At 44.3% G+C, this 21248-nt stretch overlaps 1 protein-coding gene across 2 annotated transcripts in view; it reads right to left on the reverse strand.

Annotated features, from left to right (window-relative positions):
• LRFN2 (leucine rich repeat and fibronectin type III domain containing 2) overlaps positions 1 to 21248 on the reverse strand; it is a 1526854-nt gene that overhangs the window by 303592 nt on the left and 1202014 nt on the right. For both annotated transcript variants that reach the window (XM_086926065.1, XM_086926064.1), the window contains one exon: positions 19646 to 21038. In XM_086926065.1, the coding sequence (XP_086782191.1) occupies positions 19646 to 21018 (1373 nt within the window). In that variant the 5' untranslated portion in view covers positions 21019 to 21038. The remainder of the gene's footprint in view (positions 1 to 19645; positions 21039 to 21248) is intronic.

A 21248-nucleotide genomic window follows, 5' to 3' on the forward strand; every position in this document is an offset into this window, starting at 1 on the left:
AAATGGCTGATGTAGCAATCCACTTTCAGATTTGAAGTACCATCTCATGTAGTGTCAGACTCATGGGTGAGGAAGCAACTTCTTTCACAGATGATGTTCTCTGTTGTAAAATACCACACTAACAATGTGCTCTTGAAGGTGAAACAGAGATGCAGATGGTCATGTTTGAAACTGTGTGGCTGTGTTGAATTAGAGATATGGCACATGTAGGAAACTGGTGCAGCTTTGACTGAAAGTATGCTGGGTGTTCTTTCCCTAAACTGAGCAATTGTCCACAATTTACAACCCCTTTAGACCCCAGTAAGTGGTACCCCTGGTACCTAGGGCATTGGACCTAAGGAGGGCCCCTAAGGACTGCAGCACGAGTTTTGCCACCCTAATGGCCCCTCATCAATCTCATGGTGAAAACTGAAGAGACAACATGGCACACATTCCTGTGTGCCATGCCAGAAAAACACTGCATTTGCTATAGGTAAGTCTCCCCTACGGTAGGCCTTGCAGCCCAAGGCAGGTTGCACTATTCCCATGTGAGGATATATCTACAAGAGTGGATATGTCCCGGTGATATCTATGTTCACCCTTAGATATCACCAGTGTATAGGGACGACCTGACGAGTACATGGTACATGTTCCCCAGCTACATGATGGCTTCACTGTACCAAACACTTTGTCTTAATAAACCCACACTGATGCAAGTGCTACATTTATTAATAAATGCAGGCAGAGAACCCCTTAGAGGCACCCCAGAAAACCTACTGACTACTAGTGTGTTGACTGACTGGTCTCGACCAGCCAACCACCCTAGGCAGTTTTCTGACGCCCTGTGGCGAGAGCAATCGTCCTTGGAGGTCAGGAACAAAAACTGCTCTGGGCGGAGGTGTTCACACCTCCTCCAAGCAGGTTGGGCATCCCAGAGCGGGAAGCCTCAAAACCCTGCCACCTTTGAAATGTGACCCAGGTCTCTCCAGTAAGTTGAAGATGCCAACACCTTTGTCCTGACCCCACTTTTGATGGAAGGAAAGGCCGGAAAATTAGTTAGATTAGGAGATGTGCCCTCACCTGGGGTAGCAGATGTGGACCCCTCTCTCCAGAATCCTGATGTTGTGTTGGAAAGAATTAGCCTTTTATGATCAGGGTTATGCCTACTTCCCACAGGAAACAGCCATGTAGTTTGTGGCTACAACCTGATACTCCTCCTAACACCCCTAAATTGAGTATTTAAGTGGCACCCCTCAACCCAGAACTTGAGCCATTTTTCTCAACATGGCCTAAAGTTGATCAACCTATACATTTTAGTACTGGTTAAACTAAGAATGATAACAAGGTGGCTATTAGGCAATGGGTCCTGGCATGCCCATGCACATGTAGCGCAGCATTGTATTGAGCTGACATAGTCAGTGTGTTGTATCACTGGAGTCACCCGAGGAGGCACTCTTAGCCCCAGTGACTATTGCTTTGGGAGGTGCACCCATCGAAGAAGGGGGTGGAGCACTCCCATTAATATGCTTACGATAAAGTCTAACTGTGGAGCGAGATTGTTAGACCTGGCAGCCTTGGAGTAGGTTTCCAATGCATAATTTGCTTTTGCCTGCTGTATTTTTGCCTTGTGATGAATTTTGTTTTTCTGGTCTAGATGCTTTGGACACTTTGCCACTGCTGTTCAGTGCCAAAATGCAAGTGTTCCCTTTGTCAAAGTTGTAAAGGCTTGCGTCATAAAGACGCATGCGTGATTCCGCCTTCGTTGTAAAGGCTTGCGTGATTCAGCCTTCGTTGTAAAGGCTGTTTCCCCTAGAGCATTTAGAGATAGCATGCTACAAAGGGGATCTGTAGAGTCAGAGGGACCAAGCGGCCCAAGAATAAGCCAAAAATACCCTACTCCAAGATCCCAAAAATCTAACAACACCCATGAAACAAACGCCATACTGAGGGATCATTGCTTAGCATGACCCCGTATAGAAGGATCCACCAACTCATCCAACATCTCAGTGAACAATTAAACAAAGCTGTTTAATTAGAGTATATATTCGAAAATAGAGTATATATGATAAACATCCCAAAGACAAGATAGCTGGGAGGATGGGGGCTCACTTAAAAACAAGGTCATTCATTGGATTAGGCAGGACCGGCAATATCTGTCGGTCATGTGCTCAGACATAGCTAAAGCAGACTGACTATCCAGTGGAAATTGAATTAATGGTAACATTGCCCTCACCATTACTAGTAAAAAATATAGTTGATGGTCTCAACGCTATGGACCTAAAATCGAGTCCACTGCTTAAATCTTTAATAAGATTTAAGCTGAATAAACTGACAATCGGTATAGATTATACATTGGTGAAGACAGTGATCCTGGCTAATAAACCCTCACATAGCAAACCTCAAGGCCGCAGATTAACTGACCAAAAAAACTGCCTACAAACCCCCTACAAAAAACCCATCATGTGGCCAGTGCCAAGGGCCCAACAGAATTATAAATGCAGGCCATAGTAGGGCCTTATGGCAGGTACCCCAGAAAGAGACAGCAGGAATCAGCACATAAACATCAGATTGAAGAGCCAGAGCCTGGTATCGTACAGCCCAAGAAACCCAAGGCCAGAATCCATTCCCTTGGTTTCCTGTAATGTAGCAGGATTAAGGCATAGGTTAATGGATCCAGACTGGCAAGATTACATCGACCAGTTTCATCTTTGCCTCTTCCAGAAAGCCTGGCTATTAGAACCACCATATGAGTTAGGCTACAAAACCTTTCATAATAATGCATTTGCCTCACTGAGTGGCAGACCATCAGCGGGGTTGGTCCTATGGATCAAAATTTCCTTAAATGTCTTTGTTGATTTGACACCATAAACTCGCCACACATCATGGGAGTAAGCATAGGTACACAGAAATATAGCCCACTTGTTTAATGTATATGTGAGACCAAGGAAGATCAAAGTGGAGTCCCAGGTGGTAGAAACACTAGACAGTGCTCAGCCTCTCAGCACCTTAGGCTCTAAAGATACAATCATCGTAAGGGGCAATTTCAATTTCATGTACCAGCCAATAAGTGGCTTAGACCTGATTTCAGAGGAAGAGGGCATGGCAAGAGGCATTCCCCCATTAGTGGTTGATACCATTCACAGCAGCGGCCATGCAAGGGGTACACCCTGTATTAGAACACGGCCTGAAAGCTTGCAATGGTAGGATTGACTCCGATATCCTCAGCACATACACATACAAAAGAAGCAACCTGGAGAAGGCTAACTGTCTTTAAAAGAGGTAGCAGGTAAAGCAGTGACCACTTCTTGCTATGTATGTGTTCGACCTGGCACAATTGGCGTGGGTCTTCCTTCCATTTTTACTGTTGCCTCGTGTATTTTTGCTGGTGTTAGATGCTTTGGGCACTGTGCCACTGCTATTCAGTGCCACAGTGTAAGTGCTCCCTGTTGTAAATTGTTGTACTAATCAGTGGTTCCATGTTTGGCTATTTGGTTTACTTGTCAGACCCTAGTCTAGTGCACTGAGTGTGCCTAGGGCGTGTAAAACCAAATGCTGCTGGTGGGCCTGCAGCACTGGTTGTGCCACCCACAGAAGCAGCCTTGTAAAATGTGTCTACGGTCTGCCATTGCAGAGCCTGCGTGCAGTCTGGTTCTGTCATGCTGACTGTGTAAGTGCACCCACTTGCCAGTCCCTAAACCTTCCTTTTTCTTCATATCAGTCACCCCTATGGTAGGCCCAAGGGCAGGGTGCATTGTAAGTATAAGTTAGGACAAGCCCTGATGTGTGTGGCATGTCCTAATAGTGAATTACATCCATTTTCGTTTTTCACTATTGCAAGCTTACCTGTTCTCCATAGGCCAGAATGGGCTGTTAGAGTTATTACATTTTATAATCCTAACTGTCTCAGAGAACATGGTCGAAATTTAAGTTTAGTATGCCCGAACTCAGAATAATAAAATACATCTTTTAGTAAAGTTTATTTTACTATTCTCTGTTTGCAAATACCACTTTTAGAAAGTAGGTATTTGCTTGTCTAACCATTCAAACCTGCCTCTGCTAGGTTGTGTATTCCTATGTCTGGTTTTGTGAGTGACAGGGCAGGGGAATTCCAGGAGACAGGCTGAGTCACCTAGTGGTGAATAGAGAGATCTGCATCCAGATCGGAGGGAGGAGTTGCACATGAACCTTGAATAGGGCTGTGCCTGTCTTCCACAATGCTGGCTCCACCTCCTGGGGAGTGGCTGATGTCTCTGTCCTGCACACTGAAAGAAGAGAAGGAGTCCTGTAAACAAAGTGCTCCAGGACTGTACTTGCCTTCCACAATGCTGGGTCCACCTCCTGTGGGGTGTCTGATGTGCATGCCCCGCACTGTGAAAGGAAAGGAGAAGTCTGGTAAACAGAGTGCTTCAGAATTGGTTTGGAATGGGCAAAGGGCCCTCTCCCCTCAGAGAACAAAGGATTTTGGGGTATAAATATTGGGACCCTGATCCCATGAACTTAGATCACTTTGGACTACAAGAAGAAACCTTTGCTGAGGAGAGGAACCTGAAGAAACTGAGGAGAGACTATTCCCAAGCTGAAGTGCTGCTTTGGGGATTGGCCTGCAGTGGTTGCCTTACTGCCAAAGGAAGGAGAAAGGAACTTTGTGTACTTTGCTTTCAACTTGTGAAGGATCTCCAGGGGCTTGGAAAAGAGTTTGACTCCTGCTGAAGTCTCAGGGACAACAGACTTCACCCCCCAGCTCCCCAGAGTTCTTTAGAAGTGCCTGCTGCTGTTTTGGGCCTTCTGAGGTACTGCCTGTCGCCTGGAGCTGGAAGCGCGACTCAACGAGAAGAAGCGTGTCGCTGTCACTGCTGCTGCCGTCGCAACTCCGGAGGAGTGTGTCACCACTGCAGTTGTCGCACTGCACTGCATCAGGAGAAGTATCTCGGAGCGTGTCACCGTCGCTGTGCCTGCCGGCGCAACTCCGTAGGAGGGTGACGCCGCTGGAACTGTCGCAGTGCACCGCATCGACCAAGAGCACCTCGCATCCTCGAGAAGCGCGCCGCCGTTGGAGCTGCTGCCGTCGCATCTTGGATGTCGCCGCTGTAGTTGTTGCATCGAGCGGAAGCTTCACGCATCGTGAAAGGAGAGCGTCACCGCTGGAGCTGTTGTCGTCGCATCGTACCGAGAACTTCTCGCATCCCGAGAAGCGTGCCTGGAAGAGCTATGCTGGTGCTCCTGGATCTCTCTGCAGCATTTCATAGAGTGGACCTATCCATCCTGGCCTAGCGCCTTCAGGATTTGGGGATTGAGGACACAGCCCTGCAGTGGCTTAAATCTCTCCTCTCTGGACGTACGCAGAGGGTGGCGCTTCAACCCCATCAGTCCAAACGCAAGACCCTATGTGTGGGGTCCCTCAAGGGTCAGCCCTGAACCCACTGCGTTTTAACATTTATTTGGCGCCATTATTTTCAGTGATTGCCAACTGGGGAGTGAAGGCGATCTCATACGCCAACGACACCCAGCTGGTATTTCCTTTTAAAGATCTGTCATGTGCCTCTTTCCTGAGTTTCTTAAAAGACATAGCGCAATGGATGAATAACAACAAACTCAAGTTGAATGCTGAAAAAACGGACGTGTTGTTATCCGGTAACAACCAACCTCCCTCCGTGGACCTTTGGTGGCCAGAGGAATTCGGTTGTCCCCCCAACCCCGCAGGATGCGCAAAAAAACCTGCGCGTAAAATGGCAGACGGATCTGTCTCTCTCGGGCCAAATTCAGCAGGTGACAGGCGCTTGCTTTGGTAGTCTGAAGAATCTGTGCAAAGTCTTGCACCTTTTCCCAAAAAACTGCAGTCGCTCAGTGGTTCATGCTTCAGTGACCTCCCACCTGGATTACACGAATGCCCTTTATCTAGGGCTTCCAGCGTACCAGATAAAGAAACTGCAGTTGGTCCAAAATGCGGCTGCTAGATTGCTCAAACATGTCCCATTCAAGCAGCATATCTCTCCGCACCTCAAAGAATTACATTGGCTGCGGGTCACCAACAGAATAAAGTTCAAGGCCCTTACCTTAGCCTTTCGGGCATTTCATGGATCCTGCCCCAATTATCTGAAACAGAGGCTTGGTGCGTACAAACAACCTTGCTTACTTAGATCTAGCTCCCAGAACCTGCTATGCATCTCCCAAGTTAGGAAAACTTGATTGGGGGGCCGATCCTTTACTGTCAGAGCCAGGGCAGGACTGGGAACCAAAACCTGCCCCGGCAAAGTGCTCAGCCGGCCACTCTTGGGGAGGTTGGGGGTGTGACCGAGCTCTTTGCCGGTGCCGATTTTCAGCCGATTTTGTTACAGGGCCGAATTTGCAGCTATGCTGCATAAACGGCCCTGTAACAAAAACGGCCCCCAGGGGCCCAAAACCGTCACTCACCCTTGCGGCGCACCGGGGGATTGCCCGGTGCCCGCAACGGTCAGTCCGGGCCTCGTCAGAGCTGCCATGCTTTGGAATACTCTGCCCAACGCCATGCGACAAATCACCTCTGAAACTATTTTCAGGAAATAAATTAAAATTTGGCTTTTTAATCTGGATTAACCTGCTGTACCTTTCTGCTGCTAGCAGGTCATTCTGCATGCCACCTGTTGTTGTAGCGCCGGGACACCTCCTAGGAGGTAGCTGTTCGCGCTTTACAAATTACAGTATTATTATTATTATTATTATTATTATTATTATTATTATTATTATTATTATTATCTAGAATTATGTGGTATGGATTGTATGTATGTTTGTTATGTATTTGTGTTGTTGATTTGTTTTATGTGGTTTCTTGTTGAATTATGTGGTGTGTAATGGGAACGTGCTGAGTTGATTTTTGTGGAACTATGTGGCGCTGAGTGAAAATCTGGTGATTCAAATTATGTGGCATTGTGTGGAGTGTGTTTATATGGATTGTTGCGATGTGGTATACATTGGTTTTATGTGCGAGAGATAAGCTGGGTGAAGAAAGAGGGTGAAGAGATAAAAGAGGAGAGAGGGTGAGAGAAAAGAGACAGGAGGAGGGGAAGTGACATGCCCAGTACTTTATTGGGGGAGGACCAGTTCTGGACTCACAAGTTACAGCCCGACTTTATTTTAACTGCGTTCTAAGTCCAGTGAGTAAGATGGAAAGAAAGCAGTGCATGAATAAAAGACAACACTACAGGAGGTATATTGATGCACCCAAAAAGATTCTCTGTCCAATGACTGGAATGCTTTGAACCTACGCCTCAAGGGAACACAAGACTACCTCTGATCTCCTGGTTCTTAAAAGCTAAGCCCCTCAAACTGGCAACTGACTGCATTTTAATCCTCTCAAAGGGGAGAGAAATGTCCACTAGAGATGTAGGGGCCTATTAGCAAGGGGAAGTATCGCCGCTTTTTCGGCGAATTGTGCAGAGAAAGCAGCAATACTTCTTGAGCCTTATCCACACGGGCATGTTAACGCCTGGCTCAAGCCCACTTTGCATGTTGGCGACAAACATCGCTAATGACATGCAAAGTGGGCGTTCCCACGTCCAACCACATGTAAAATGTGGTTGGAGGTGGGAACACCCTATTACAAAGGCCGGCGTTGGGAGAGGCAGACCTGCAATAAACTTGTTTATCGCAGGTCTCCCAACGCCTGCTCTGACCAGGTGTTAGGGCATTAATAACAGGGGGTGTGGATAATAACGCTGATTCCACCCCCCCATATTATCAATGCACACATTAGCGCATGAAAAGAACTTTTGTTTTCATGCACTAATGTGCCCTCTCGCTGACTATCGCCGGATTTCATTTTGCCTACGTGATGCACATTGATAATTGCGCGCTATCACGGCGAAAAAATCCGGCGATAGCCGGCGATATGGGAATGTGCGTTGTGCGTTTTCTAACGCACGTCTAGGTAATATGCCCCGCAATTCTCCAGCTCAGTCGTCTCTCAGTCAATCATATTGTCCTATATTCTTTAGACTCCTTACGAAATGAATAAACAATTAAATAAAAGCCTCAGGTACTGATAATGAAATATTTTTATCTTTTATCAACAAACTGCAAAAATGTTTGTAAGGTTAACTTTAAATACAGTGCTAAAATTAGCAAAGTACCTGTGAACTAAGAAAAACGTGCTTATTTTCTAAAGAAGATTGCTTTGACTGATAGTAGCGCTGTAAACTGTGGGGTGCTATGACCCAATTTACATGCAGCATGACTTTTTATAAAATAAAAAAACACAGCAAAGTATATGATTAGCATTTGCATGAATACCTCTTACCCGCCTTGGACTGCCCACGCTCTGCCAAATTATGAGCCAGTTAATGAACGCACAGGAAAGAAACAAGGACCTTAAATGTGTGTATTTTGCCGTAATTTAATCCAGGGTCAAGTTATGGGAACGAGGCAAGCAGTTGCAAAGAAGGCTCTTATAGGAGGAAGTTATCACACTGGCTGCCGCTGGGATGCAGCTGTCACTGAGGATCTTGTATATGATTTCCTTCTAAATTGGCAGCCGAGCTTGGGCACAGCTTCCTCTCAGGCTGCCTTTTGCTGCTGTCCCTTATAGTGACTCCGGTGACCTCCACCATGATGTCAGCTCTGCATAGGTGCTGTTAGCACGAGAACAGTGGCAGTCACGTCTGTACATAGGTGCTTCAGAAAAATGCTAGCTCCTCCTCTTAGAACCGAAAAAACGAAATAATAAGTTTACAAAATGCTGCACCCCTCCCGCTCATAATGTGATGAGGCCCCCACATGCAGGATTTGGGGCCCCTAAATGATTGACTCTCCCCTGCACCGGAGGGGCCTGTGTGACGCCCCTGGCCACAGCGTGTAAACTGTGCGTGCGATAACAAAAGGGCATTTGATCCAACTTATCTGCACGTTGTGGCCGTGCCGTTTTCATTATGTGATTTACAATTTATTTATTTATTCCAGCATGTGTCACAGAGGTTGTTTGATTGTTAACAAAAAAAGAAACACTTGCTCTCAACAACTACGATTCCTCTCCGTTCTTTGCCTTTTCCCATCATGCCTTGTTTCGGATGAAAACTACATCCTGAGAGCATATCAAGTAGGGTTCAGGACACACATCAGCACAGCCGGTCAGGAATTTAGGCTCTTATGTATCATGTGGGACTTTCAACCTCGTCCCACGGGGTCTTTCATGAGTGTTATTAAAAGCCAAGGTGTACCTGATGATCTTTTAATCCAGATAATCAGATTGCATCAGGACAACTACACCGAAGCTCACTGGGGCCCAGTTGGCTTACTTATAGAATCCATTCTCATGGAAAGAGTAGTGAGACAGGGATGCATGCTCGCATCCTCCCTGTTCTCATTCTATGCTTACGCGTCATTGACCGCCTGAACGTGTGTAGCCATGAATCTCCAAAACGTTGTAGGGCCCAGTTCTTGCATTACATTTTGCAGATGGTACCATTTTGGTGTCACAGACATCGAAGGGCCTGCAAAAACAACTTGATAGTTTTAATGAGTATTACACAGTTTATTTAGGGCCTAGAAAGCAACTCTAGCAAGACTAAATACATGGCAAATAGACCCGAGAAGACCTTCAAAAAAACATTACGTCTTGGAGCAAAAACTAGAGTACGAAACAGATTTTATTATTTGGGTGTAATGCTTGATTCTAGGCTTTTATGGCTCCCACTTATAAACAAAGCTAAAGCTGTCCTCAACCATAGTTCAATGGCTATCATTAAAAACCACCAAGCTGTCACATCCAAAGTTATTTTTCTGACCCTCGAGGTCTATACGTATAAGGCCCCAGCAGCAGCTGTATATGAGGCTGAGTTATGGGGTGTAGATAACCTCAACCAGCTTACAATAAGTGAGAACAAGTTTATAAGGAGGTTTACGAGGTCTCCCCACATCTACACCGCTGATAGCGCATATAGCTGTCCTGAGACCTATGCTCTATTGGATAAGACTATGGGCTTTGACGGAATTGGTACATTATAAAGAGGGACCAAGTGAATTGTTGGAACTTGATAGACTCACCAGTTTCTCCTGGTTTTGCCATGTCCAGACCTAGTTAGGCAAATTTGGCCTTTCCTCCTTTTGTACTAATCTTCAAACATTAACATTAAACTTAAAAAAAGAACAACTGAAGCCAAAATATTAGGAGAACGTTCTGAACTCTCTCCATCAAGTCGCAAGATTAGGCAGGTTTACCCCACAATTCCTCATTGTTAAGCTGAACCCAGGCTTTGAAGAGTACCGGGATGTTCTCAAACCTTACTTGGTAAAAACACTGTACAGAAAATTTCATTTTGAAACTCTCCAAATCACAAATTTTATAGCAAGGTGGGAATTGTATAACATTGCAGATGAAGAATCTATTTGCACTCAATGTACCTTGCACACTACTGAAAATATTACACATATTTTATTCTTCTGCTCAGCATTCGCCAAGCTCAGAAGGACATGGACTTTCCCAATTTGCCGCAATATGGGGTTCTGGAAACACTTAGACACACTGAGAGTTTCAAAATATGACACAACCCCGCACATAGTTGTTAGGTCTCGCCTAGGCAGAGCTTGCGCTGTCTCGTTGAGGCATGCAGTAAATACTAGAGCATGAAAGCGTTCTGGAAGCTATGCCAACTCTCCGTCCATCTTTTTGATTAGCTTACATCCTAAATGCTGCCTTCTGATTGGTTTTAGGCTTCTTAGTCCCTCCTCCTGACGGCCATCTTGTAATTTGTATCCTTCCCTGGCTATTGGCCCCTTTACTCAAACACTATTTTATGCACTGTATCCCCCCGCCCCTCCCACAGTTCATCACTTCATGCCTCCCCATCACTCCCTCCACTCCAGTTCGTACCTTCTTAAATGCCCACACTCCCATTTGTAATGCAATACGTCTTGCGTAAATGCGAGTCATATTGCATTGTAAATGCTTGTTTTAAAGTGGTACGCAGCTACAAGCACACCACTCTGTGACTGGGACCCCAACCCGCATTGTGGTTGAGCAGGAGCCCACCCCTCATTCTGTGTTCCTTGAGGCGAGAGCCCACCCAGCAGTTGTGCTTAGTTAATGGTGGGTGCCTACCTCGCACTTTGGAGCCGGAGAAAGCAGCGCGACCCGGAAGTGAGGCGCCTGTGCCTGGTTGTAGGCGGGGTCATGCTGAAGCATGCGCAGTCATTTAATTTTTAAGGCAGCATTCGGGAGGCTTGTGTCACTATGAATGTATGCTGGCCCCTTTCTATTTCCTTTCTCCTGAACAGGAAGTTCTGCCATGTATCGGAAGCTACGCCTGCAAACGGGACTGCAGTGAAACCTGGGAGAACGAGACTGGTGGGGCTAGAGCCAGCTAGCAAATGGCCCGACTGCTCCTAAAGGCCCCCGGTGGCCCTGCGAGTGAGCCTGCCGCTGTGACTGCCCTGAATGATGCCCAAGTCGGGAAATGCATGCAGCACCGGGGCAGCCCCTGTGGAGACGATCAATCGACTGGTGGAGCAGGAGACATTAGGTGAGCCGGGAATAGCAGTGCTGCTGCCCTCCTATCTGTGCGCCCTCCCCCAGATGTGGTTACAACTGTGGGCCTAAGCTCAACCGTGAAGTGGATGGTAGACAACACTGTGCTGGGCCCTCACACCTGATCTGGCCCTATACTGGCGTTTCCTCTGCACTTCCAGCTTGGTGGGGCTTTTGCAGGAGCTTCACCCACAGGTGGGGAGTACGGGGGTGAAATCGGACCCAGGACCTTGCAGCTGGTTATGGTCATACATGGCCATTATGTGGCACCTACTGGTAACACTAAGACGAGAGGAGCCCTGGCTCCTTCCCTCTTACCTGGATGCATGCCCGTGGAGGTGACTGCCTTGATCGCTGCCCAGGCCGGTGGAGCAGGGGCGCAGCACTGGCCGGATCATCTTGTGTGTCCGAGCATGCGGTTAATGTCAGGCTCACTACAACACAAACTACTGCCTGATCACACTGCAATATCCTAAGAGCTGGAAGTGGAGAGGCAGTCTCTTTCCCACCTGAGCACCCCAAACTCCCTGGTGCAAACCCAGATGTCAGCCCGCTTATTCAAAAACCTGGTTACAGTGTGCATACGTTTTTTTATGTTGCTTTTGGAATGTCCCCTACAGCCTGACTGTACTAGAAACTTTAAGGTGCTATCGGTTAGTGCACATGGTTTTGTGATTCAAGCTAGCTTACCATACCAAGTATACAGTTAGTTCTAAATGTTAACATTGCCTGTCTTAGAAGACACATGCAAAGCAATTTACTTTTTTTTAATTTTCATCTCTTAATTATTTACTCCTCGGTGGCACCACTTCTGGCCCCCAGCTGCAGGCAATATGCTGCTTGGCTAAATGCTTATTAGGCCCCAAGGGCGAGACCAGTTGCATTGCAAATGCTTGTTAGTTTAAGCATGTATATGTTAGCTGTAGTATTTTCATAAAAATAGAGGGGATTGAATTTTTAACTGTTATGATTTTTTTAAACAATGTTTTTTTCTTTTAACAGCTTGTATTTTACAGAAAGAAGGATTGTTTGTGAATGCAATTTATTGACATCCTTGGATTTGCTTTGTGCGATATTCAAGCTGTTTATGCGGATTTAATGGTTTTTAACTGTAATAAAAGCTACTTGGCTTGACTTTCAGAGTATTTTTTCTCTTGAACACCCATTCCTGACCTTGTAGTCATTTACTCTCATGAAAACATATATGCAAGTCAATATTTTACAAATGTAAACATATGTGCAAATAACTATCAAAATACAGCTTGTTTTTATATAACTGTATAAAATGATCGGACACGAGTCACGACAGTAATAAGTCATGTTGTGCCTAAAAAATACAATCCCAACGCTCCAAGTATATTTATCCTATGGTCCAGAAATTAGCATAGGTACATAAACCTGGCCCTGCTTTGGGTAACAAAGCCCAGTGGGAAAGATTAGGAGCATAAGGTACTTTATTATTTATGGATATATTTTTATATCTAAATGTTGAGGAAAATTCGATGTCTTGTAAGTTTAGCTGAGAAATAATGTATTCAGAGAGTGGTGTATTCAGATAAAGGACCCGAGTTTTCTCTTCTGCACTCGGTTTAATGTGCCAACCTTTAGGTTAGTAAGGAAACAAAACATGACATTAACATTACATTCCTCTCATCTGAAATTCTACTCTTTCTCAGAATGTTTTCAAATGTCTCATCAACATTGTTTAAATGACATTAAACCACAATTGCTTCTGCATTACATTTCATCTCCTACAGAGTCCAATAGATTTACGTTTATTTTTGATAGTTATTTTATTGCATAGCCCTAGTGCTGCCTGATTAACTTCTGACTGTGTGTTAGCTATCAGCAAGCTGCTCCCCATTTACTTGTAGTGTTGTATTCAGGAAAGAAAGTGTCTCACTTGCGATTTATAGGCAGATTTGAAATACTTCTTGAAGCTAGCATTTATTTGAGCAGGCAGCAACGCGTTTGTTTGCTCCCAGTTGGCTCTAGTTGTTTAGAGGGGTACCATGGCAAAATGTTTTAGATAACCTGCCAGCCTGTTTCCTGACACTGGTTTAAGGCAGCTCTCCCCTCAAAGACAAATATGGAAAGAAAAATCAAATTGCATACTAAAGCACTGTTTAAAAAAAAAAAAAAAGAAAAAAAAAGTATCTAAAAGGAAAAAGGGTCTGTAGACATTCTGGAGCAGATCTTATTAAATATTGTAACACTTCAGCATCTCTTAAGGTAAAAAGCAGCAATATGTCTTGTATGTGCGAAGCCGCTGTGCTCCTTATTTGACGAAAACACAGAATGCAAAGGAGACATAGGCTTGTGCCATGCAAGATGCAGCGCCATCGTTTCTCAATTCTTTGCCAGGACATAATCCCCATCACTGTGATTCCTGTGCACGAATTAGTCAAGAGCCCTTCACAATGTCTGTGAAGCTAATCATGTTATAATCAATTTATCAGATGCTGGGCTTGTATATGACAGTACTACTCAAAATACCGCCTGCCAGGCGGGTTCAGTGGTGCTCAAACACACCTATGGTACTCATTGTGACAAGAGACACTCCCTGGGCCTGTGGGCTGCTTTGGGTGCCAGGGATACAAATCAGCAAGTGATGAAAGTAACTTATGGTATATGCCTGGACCTCCCAGATAAGCAACATCCATTAGGTTGCAGTTTCTGCACTGCCCCAGTATGAAAGGAATGACCCATATGTGTAAAACAAATCTAATTGTCCAGGAGTTATAGCAAGGATGTACGTAAAGCCCCATAATCATACAAGAAGCATGGCGGCCTCGGCATGGGAAGCGTAATGGCTTGCTACACACCACATTTCTCTAGTATGTAAAGAATCATGGCCCACTGCACTGCACCACCATCATGACTGACTCCACATTGGCTTCATGTGCACAACACCACCATCATCCAGGAAGCCAAAACTCCATTACAATCAGCATGCAACCACCCTCATCAGCACCTTTATTTCCCGTCAGTCCCCCTGCCCTAAATCTCACAGATGCCTGAACTACAGGTGGTAGTGGGACCTAGCTGCAAGCACTTGGAGCTCCATGCCCCACCCAACCAGTGTAACCAGTGCTTGCTGCTCAGTTTGCTATTGTTGCCATGGGTGGTAGCCTATGCGTCATTCTTTCTCTAGTCTACACTGTTCTTGTTCTCGCTAGGATGCTAACTGGGCCTCCTGCTGAGATAACCCACAGGTGACATCTTCTGTGCACGACGACATGTAAATGTGTTGTAGCACAATTAACAGATTGCTTCTGGTTGAGAGATGCCAAAACCATAGTGTTAGATGCTATGCATGTGAGTCTATGTACGCAACAGACTCAGGGCCCATGTGAAACTGCTTGTGTATCTCAGAATGCGTGGTTATTCTGCATGTGGGTGAAGCATGCTTGTATATAACGCTATGTTAACGTTTGTCTGCATATTATTGGCCTGAGTTAGATTCATTATGTGGGTGGTACCAATTGAGTGTGTTGTACATTGGCAGGACTTTCTGTGTGGTGATGAAGTGTGAGAGTCTGTCACTGCAAGACTACAGGCCTCTGTAAAACTCAAATCACACCACAATAGGAAACCGGGGGTCTAGTTATAGTCAAACCAGTAGACTATAGACAAGGCCTGACCGTTAACAAATCAGTCACGGAAACAAAATTCCTGTGAAGCCTATAGAGAAAGACATAACAGTGAGCGAGAATCGGAACCAAAAATTGATTGCTGGTGAGACTCAAATCGTTTGGATTCCCATCAAATGTCATGCGATGATCAATAATCTCATTTGGTTATCCAAAACCATGGGGTGGTATGTCTCTTGATCATTGAGACTATTTCCACACCTAATCTGTAAGTATTCAATGGGTCAAGCCCACAAGCACTGTGCTAACCAAAAGAGAAATGAGATTGTATGGGAACCAGTGCAGTGCAAAAACAAAAGAAGTGGTGGATAAAATAGAGTGAAGAGACAGAAAAGAGCTGTCTTTATTTGGTATAATGTCTCTCCCCCTAATTAAAATCAAGAACAGTGCAAAGAGGCAGTATCAAGCAAATAATTAACTGCCATGAGGGGCCAACATGTTTCAGCCAATGAGGAGAACGATCCCACGGCTTTCCTCAGGGCCTCTGTTCTAAAAATTGCTAACGCTGGTGTGAATGCAAACAAGAAAAATATGCTAGTAAACAATAAAAAGGATACAGATAAACATATTGTTCTATATTCATATTCCTCCGTGTCAATGGTGTGTCTCACATCCAAATAGACCGGGGACTAGACCTCACCTCTCCTGGACCCAGCTCAGGAAGATGGAGGCCCCGCTCTGTCTGTCGTTGACCCGCAGTACAATCCTGAGTCAGGGGGAGGCTGTAAAACTCTGCCTGTTTCGAGTGTCTAAGACTCTGTGTTCATAAGAGAGTACAATTCACTGACTGTAGTACACATTTCCCTTTATGATACTCCCCCTTGTGAGAAATCCTATCTCTGTCCTCCTCTATGCCTCTGTGGGAGTCTGTCTGTGCTTTACTTGGCTTTTCTGAGACTTTTTGCCAATGCAAGATTGCCTCGTGTAATACTCATTGTCTGCCTGGGTTTCACTGTGGGACTATGGGCCTTTGAATCACAGACTGTGCCTGTGTCACACTCTTCCAATATAGCCTGTGAGAGATTCGTGTTTGTGTGTGTGCACGCATGTGTATGTGTGTGTGCGTGTGTATGGTTTGTGTGTTGTGGGCATGAGAGTTTGTGTTTGTATGTGCTAGAGAGACAGTGTATGGGTGTCCTTTTGTGTGTCTGCCTGTGTCAACACATGTGTATGGCAGTGTATCTGGGAGAATACCACATTATGTAAAGAGTGAAATGTGCCTACACAGTATAGCTTTGAAAGGTGCTGGTAAAAACTACACCTAATAATGGAAATTAAAGAAAGAACCCCACCCTCTAACGATACACATGATTTATTTTTAAAACGCCCTACATATGCATCTACCATTGCACTCTGTATATGTGTATGCACTAGTACATGCAGTACCCTAGAAGAATAAGGGCCTGATTCCGAGTTCCAAAGTTCATGGGACTGCGGAACGCATGTTGGAGGTGCGTCAGCAGTCGGGGCCGCCGCACCAGTGGTTCAACCACTGTATTACAAGTACTCAAAGAAGGGGAAGTTTACCTACAAGGGATTTTGTTTATCTAAAGCTTTTACAATTGTTTACAAAAACTGTTCCAGGTCTCACGCTCAAGAGTGGTGGAAAGTAGAGTAAATCAAAGAAGAGATTCAATATAGTCACAATTTATCAATTGGAAGATGAATCATGAACCATACACGGGGCAACAAAATATCTTTCAAAAAAACATTCATATATTTAATATATATGTATTTTAAAATTTGTCAGGGGAAAAGCAACAAAATATAGTATATAAGGTGACGTCAAATAACCTATACAATAAACAATGTTGACATCTTCTCTATGTCATTAAAACAATCAATGTTATACAGAGATAGATGTTTTAGTCGACGTTTCGGTCTGTCAAAGGAATGAAACCATCAGACCATCTTAGAGAATATGTCAGTGCTACTGAAGGTCAGGTAACCAAATACCAAGGCTGTATAGTGTTGAATCCACCTCACACCTCTGTCATTCAGCATCAGACACTCCCTGCCTCTTTATCTCAGCCCTTCAGTTTCTTTTTCATGCCTACTTTCACCATTTGTCACTATTTTTCCCTCTTTCTCTTCCGCATGTTGTCCCCTTGTTATGTTTTTCCCTCTCTCGCTCCAGGTCAAAGTCTAATGAGGAAGACATAAGTGCCAATCCCAAAAAATGAGTGCAAATGGGCCCCATTTATAGCCCTGTACACCTTTCGGGATATATTTCCTCAGAATGGCATGACCTTCACATTGACAAACGCGGTCTTCAAAATGTCCATTCCCTCGACCTGCAATGACAGCGACTGGGAAGATTTACTCCAGTCCAAGTAATTTGGGATTTAGAGCCAGGTAGAGGTCACAGCAGGTCGATTTAATGGCTGTGTTCATGTGAAGGTTTTGTTGATGAAGGTCTGTCACTGTAATGGTTGCGTGACGGGGAGCCCTATGTAATTCTAATTTATGTCATACGGCGCCCACCACCATGAAACACAAACCCACGAAGTACTTTATTGAATAAGTGAGGCCCTACCAGTGGGAACAGCAGTGTGGGCCTGTTTATCAGGATAGCTCATACTCCGCTATTTGTTTTGAAAAGATTCCTAATTATCAACACCAATTAAGAAGCCATGTTATGCCAGTGCTGTGGGGAGCGACCACACGCGAGAGGGTGAGTCACTCTGTTGTTGTCTACTGATCATGAATTTAGTCGCGAGGATGCCGCTTGAGTGAGCCACAACCTTGCCCTACTGTGTATGTTTTTCTGCTTTTGAAGCACATGACGTATTTTTCATTCAAGGCATTTTCTAGAAAAGCAAATACTCGTGTTATTAATTGATAAAAAGGTGTGCCTAGCAATCAGTAGCAAATCTCTTCGGATTGGCCCTGCCTTAAACAAAGGGGCATATTTACTACATTTTAGCTCCATGTTTGTGTCACAAAAGTGATGCAATCGATGCAAAATCTTTTTTTACTAATTTACTTTCCAGCGTAGCGCTGCTTTGCATTACCTAGTGCCAAGGGGACATACCATGGGTAGTGTGTGGGCGTTCCCATGCAGCCACACAAGACTTCTGAAGCTGAGTCCTATTTACTTGAAAAAGTAGACAAGGTTTAGCATCAGGTAATATCGTCACTTCTACTAGGCACTATCACGAGGAAATGCTTTAATTTCTCCTTTCTTTTCCGACTTGTACTGTAAGGGTACCCTTCCCATGCAAAACCTATTCTAGTCTCCTGTAGGCACCCATGCACATTTCTGCGCTAGGGAGAAGGGTGGAGAGTGCCATATTTCTGTAAATATTGTGCTCTTCTGCTCCCTCCTCGCACAGCACAGCATTTGCAGCTGCTGCACTGCACTGCATGATTATCTAGTAAATCTGGGCCTAAATGTGAATCCAATATTTTTGCTATACCGGTCATTGCTAGTTGCATACCTCTGTTTCCATGACATTGTTTAAAAGTCATCACTTCTGACTCAGGCATAGAGCAGGAAACATAATTCCATGCACCATTTTTAGATTCACCCACAAATCACCCGCCAGATAACAAAAAATGAACTAGTGCATGAACAATTTTGCACCACTATCTGGACTGTACAACCGAGGCTAAATGTCACTTTGTATTATTTTGTCAATGCACATTTCGTGTTTGCTTTACCCAGTGGTGCAGACACAGGTCAATAAATGCACCCGTGTCATACGTGTAATTAACAAACGTTGGTTCTTCGTATAAATTGGCTCAGCAGCAGTGCTATCAATAACAACTATATCTATTAGTTGCTTAATCATTTTTCTTATTTTTGCTATCAGAAACTGGTTATTAGAAGCATGCTTTTTATGGATAAAATTCAGTTTACTGTTTGATCATCCAACTAATAGATATACATTACTCAATTTTCAATGAGAACTAAATACATTTGCCAGCCTTTCAAGAACAAATAAGATATCACACGTCTGAAGTCAATTATCATATATCCAGGTAGGTACATTTTGTTCTGAATGAAATACAAAGAGGTTCTGACTTGTCTAGTTTCATAACCCAATACCAAATAAATGTGTTGATTTCAACGATCTTGAACTAATTGACTTCCATCTTTCATTTAAAACAATAAAATAAGGCATGTGTCTAAAACAGCAAACCATCCAATCTCTTGTATTCCAGAATCATAATAACAAAAATATTGTATCCAGACAACCAGAGTCTTGTGAAGATAAGTTTATATAAGTATGTATAGATTTACTATGCTGAGTACCTTATTTTTAGAAAGTAACTATATAAAGGTTAGTATAGGTTTACTATTCCTAAACCCACGTCTACGAATCTTGAAGATCTATATATGTAGTCAAGGTACATAGATATGAAGTTAGAAAAAGTAAATGTTGTACTTATATCTGCACACATTCGTAATGTTGTAAGCAGTAGACATTCTGGATATGATATTTTTCCAAAAATATATTTCTAACTCGATACTCTTGTAGTCACCAGTCAATCGGTATTAACATTTCACATTTACCTGTAGATAAGGACTTCGTCATCGGAGCAGTTGTACTGCAGTTGATACATCTTAACCTTCGGGGCAGATTTGCTCACTGACCATTTGACCAATGCTGAGGTAGTTGATATTTCTGACACCGCAACCGCTCTCTCGGGTGCAGTTTTCACCTCTCCGCGGTTGGAACGAGTCGAGCTGGTGATGTCAGAAAGCCGTGATTTGGGTGGAGCTGTTCGGCCAGTTCCATTGCTAAGGTGCGGCAGCTGTATTATCGACAGCTCAATGTTTGCGGTTGACTCTCCAGCTGCATTGTCGGCAATGCATGTGAACGTACCATAATCCTTAGAAGTTGTTATGAGGATATCCAGAGTGCCATTGTCGTAGATAATTGTTCTCGAAGAATTGGCAATGATTTGATCATCTGGGGCCACCCAATGTATAACCGGAGCTGGATCACCAATGGCTTTGCACTTTAGTGAGGCAGTTTGCCCTTCGAGCACCAGCAGCCTGTGAGTGTGTTGTGTAATAAGAGGGGGTTCACACACAAACTCCCCCTCTTGAACATGCCAAAAGTATTTGCCTTTTAGAGGGGGGGGAGAAGCACATGTTTCCATATCATCTTCCCTTTCCAGCCTTCGCAACCACACAAGCTCACAGTTGCAATGTAGTGGGTTGCCACCAAAGCTAAGTGAGAGGGGAGGTGAAAACGGGGTGGTTTCAATGTCATACAGTTGTGATCTTGAGAATATTGAATCTGGGGGCAGCTTTTTAAGTCTGTTAGAAGTCAAATCCAATCTGGCCAGTTTGTTAAGATCTGTAAATGTGCCCTCTGTGATAAAACTAATAAGATTGTGATCCAAGCTGAGCTGGTGCAGATTTACCATCTTCCTGACAGCTTCCCAGGGAATGCCCCCCAGATTGTTATAGGATAGGTCCAAATCTTCTAGAGTAGGTACAAAATCCTCAAAGGCCTCATCCGCGATGCTGCCTAGCTGGTTATTGTTCATGATCAAGTGCTGGAGATTTAAAAGACCCCTAAATATGTCATCCCCAAGGCTCATCATCCGGTTGCTGTCCAAGTGCAAAGATCGCAAGCTCTCCAGATCAATAAAAGAATATGGTTGGATATAGCTGATCGTATTTCTGGATAGAGTCAGGTCCACTAGCCCGGTCATGTTGGCAAAATCTTGCCTGCTGATGTTTATAATAAAATTTCCCCCAAGCCTCAGTTCCACCGTCCTTCGGTCTATGTCTACAGGAACAAAGAGGAGGCCCTTTGACGGACACAGTGTTCCCAGCGACTCTGACAGGTTTTGACAGACGCAGTATTTTGGGCACGCGTTGATCACAGCTGCCATTCCAAACACCAGGATACCGCAGAGCAATTTTTCCATCGTAAATCAGGCGATGGCACCTAAAACAAAGTAAACACAACCCATGCTTTAATCTTATGCATTTACAGGCAAATGTATACTTTTTTAAATTACATTTCACATTGTTTGTTTATTAGGTGTTGTTTATAAGGATTTCTACATCAAACAAAAAGATATTAATGAAAAGTATTAATCATTCAATTCACAAAATTATCGGGCACAATTCCTGTCACGCATTGAGAGGTCCACCT

Source organism: Lissotriton vulgaris, chromosome 6 (genome assembly GCF_964263255.1).
Source record: "Lissotriton vulgaris chromosome 6, aLisVul1.2, whole genome shotgun sequence".
Classification (NCBI taxonomy): Eukaryota; Metazoa; Chordata; class Amphibia; order Caudata; family Salamandridae; genus Lissotriton; species Lissotriton vulgaris.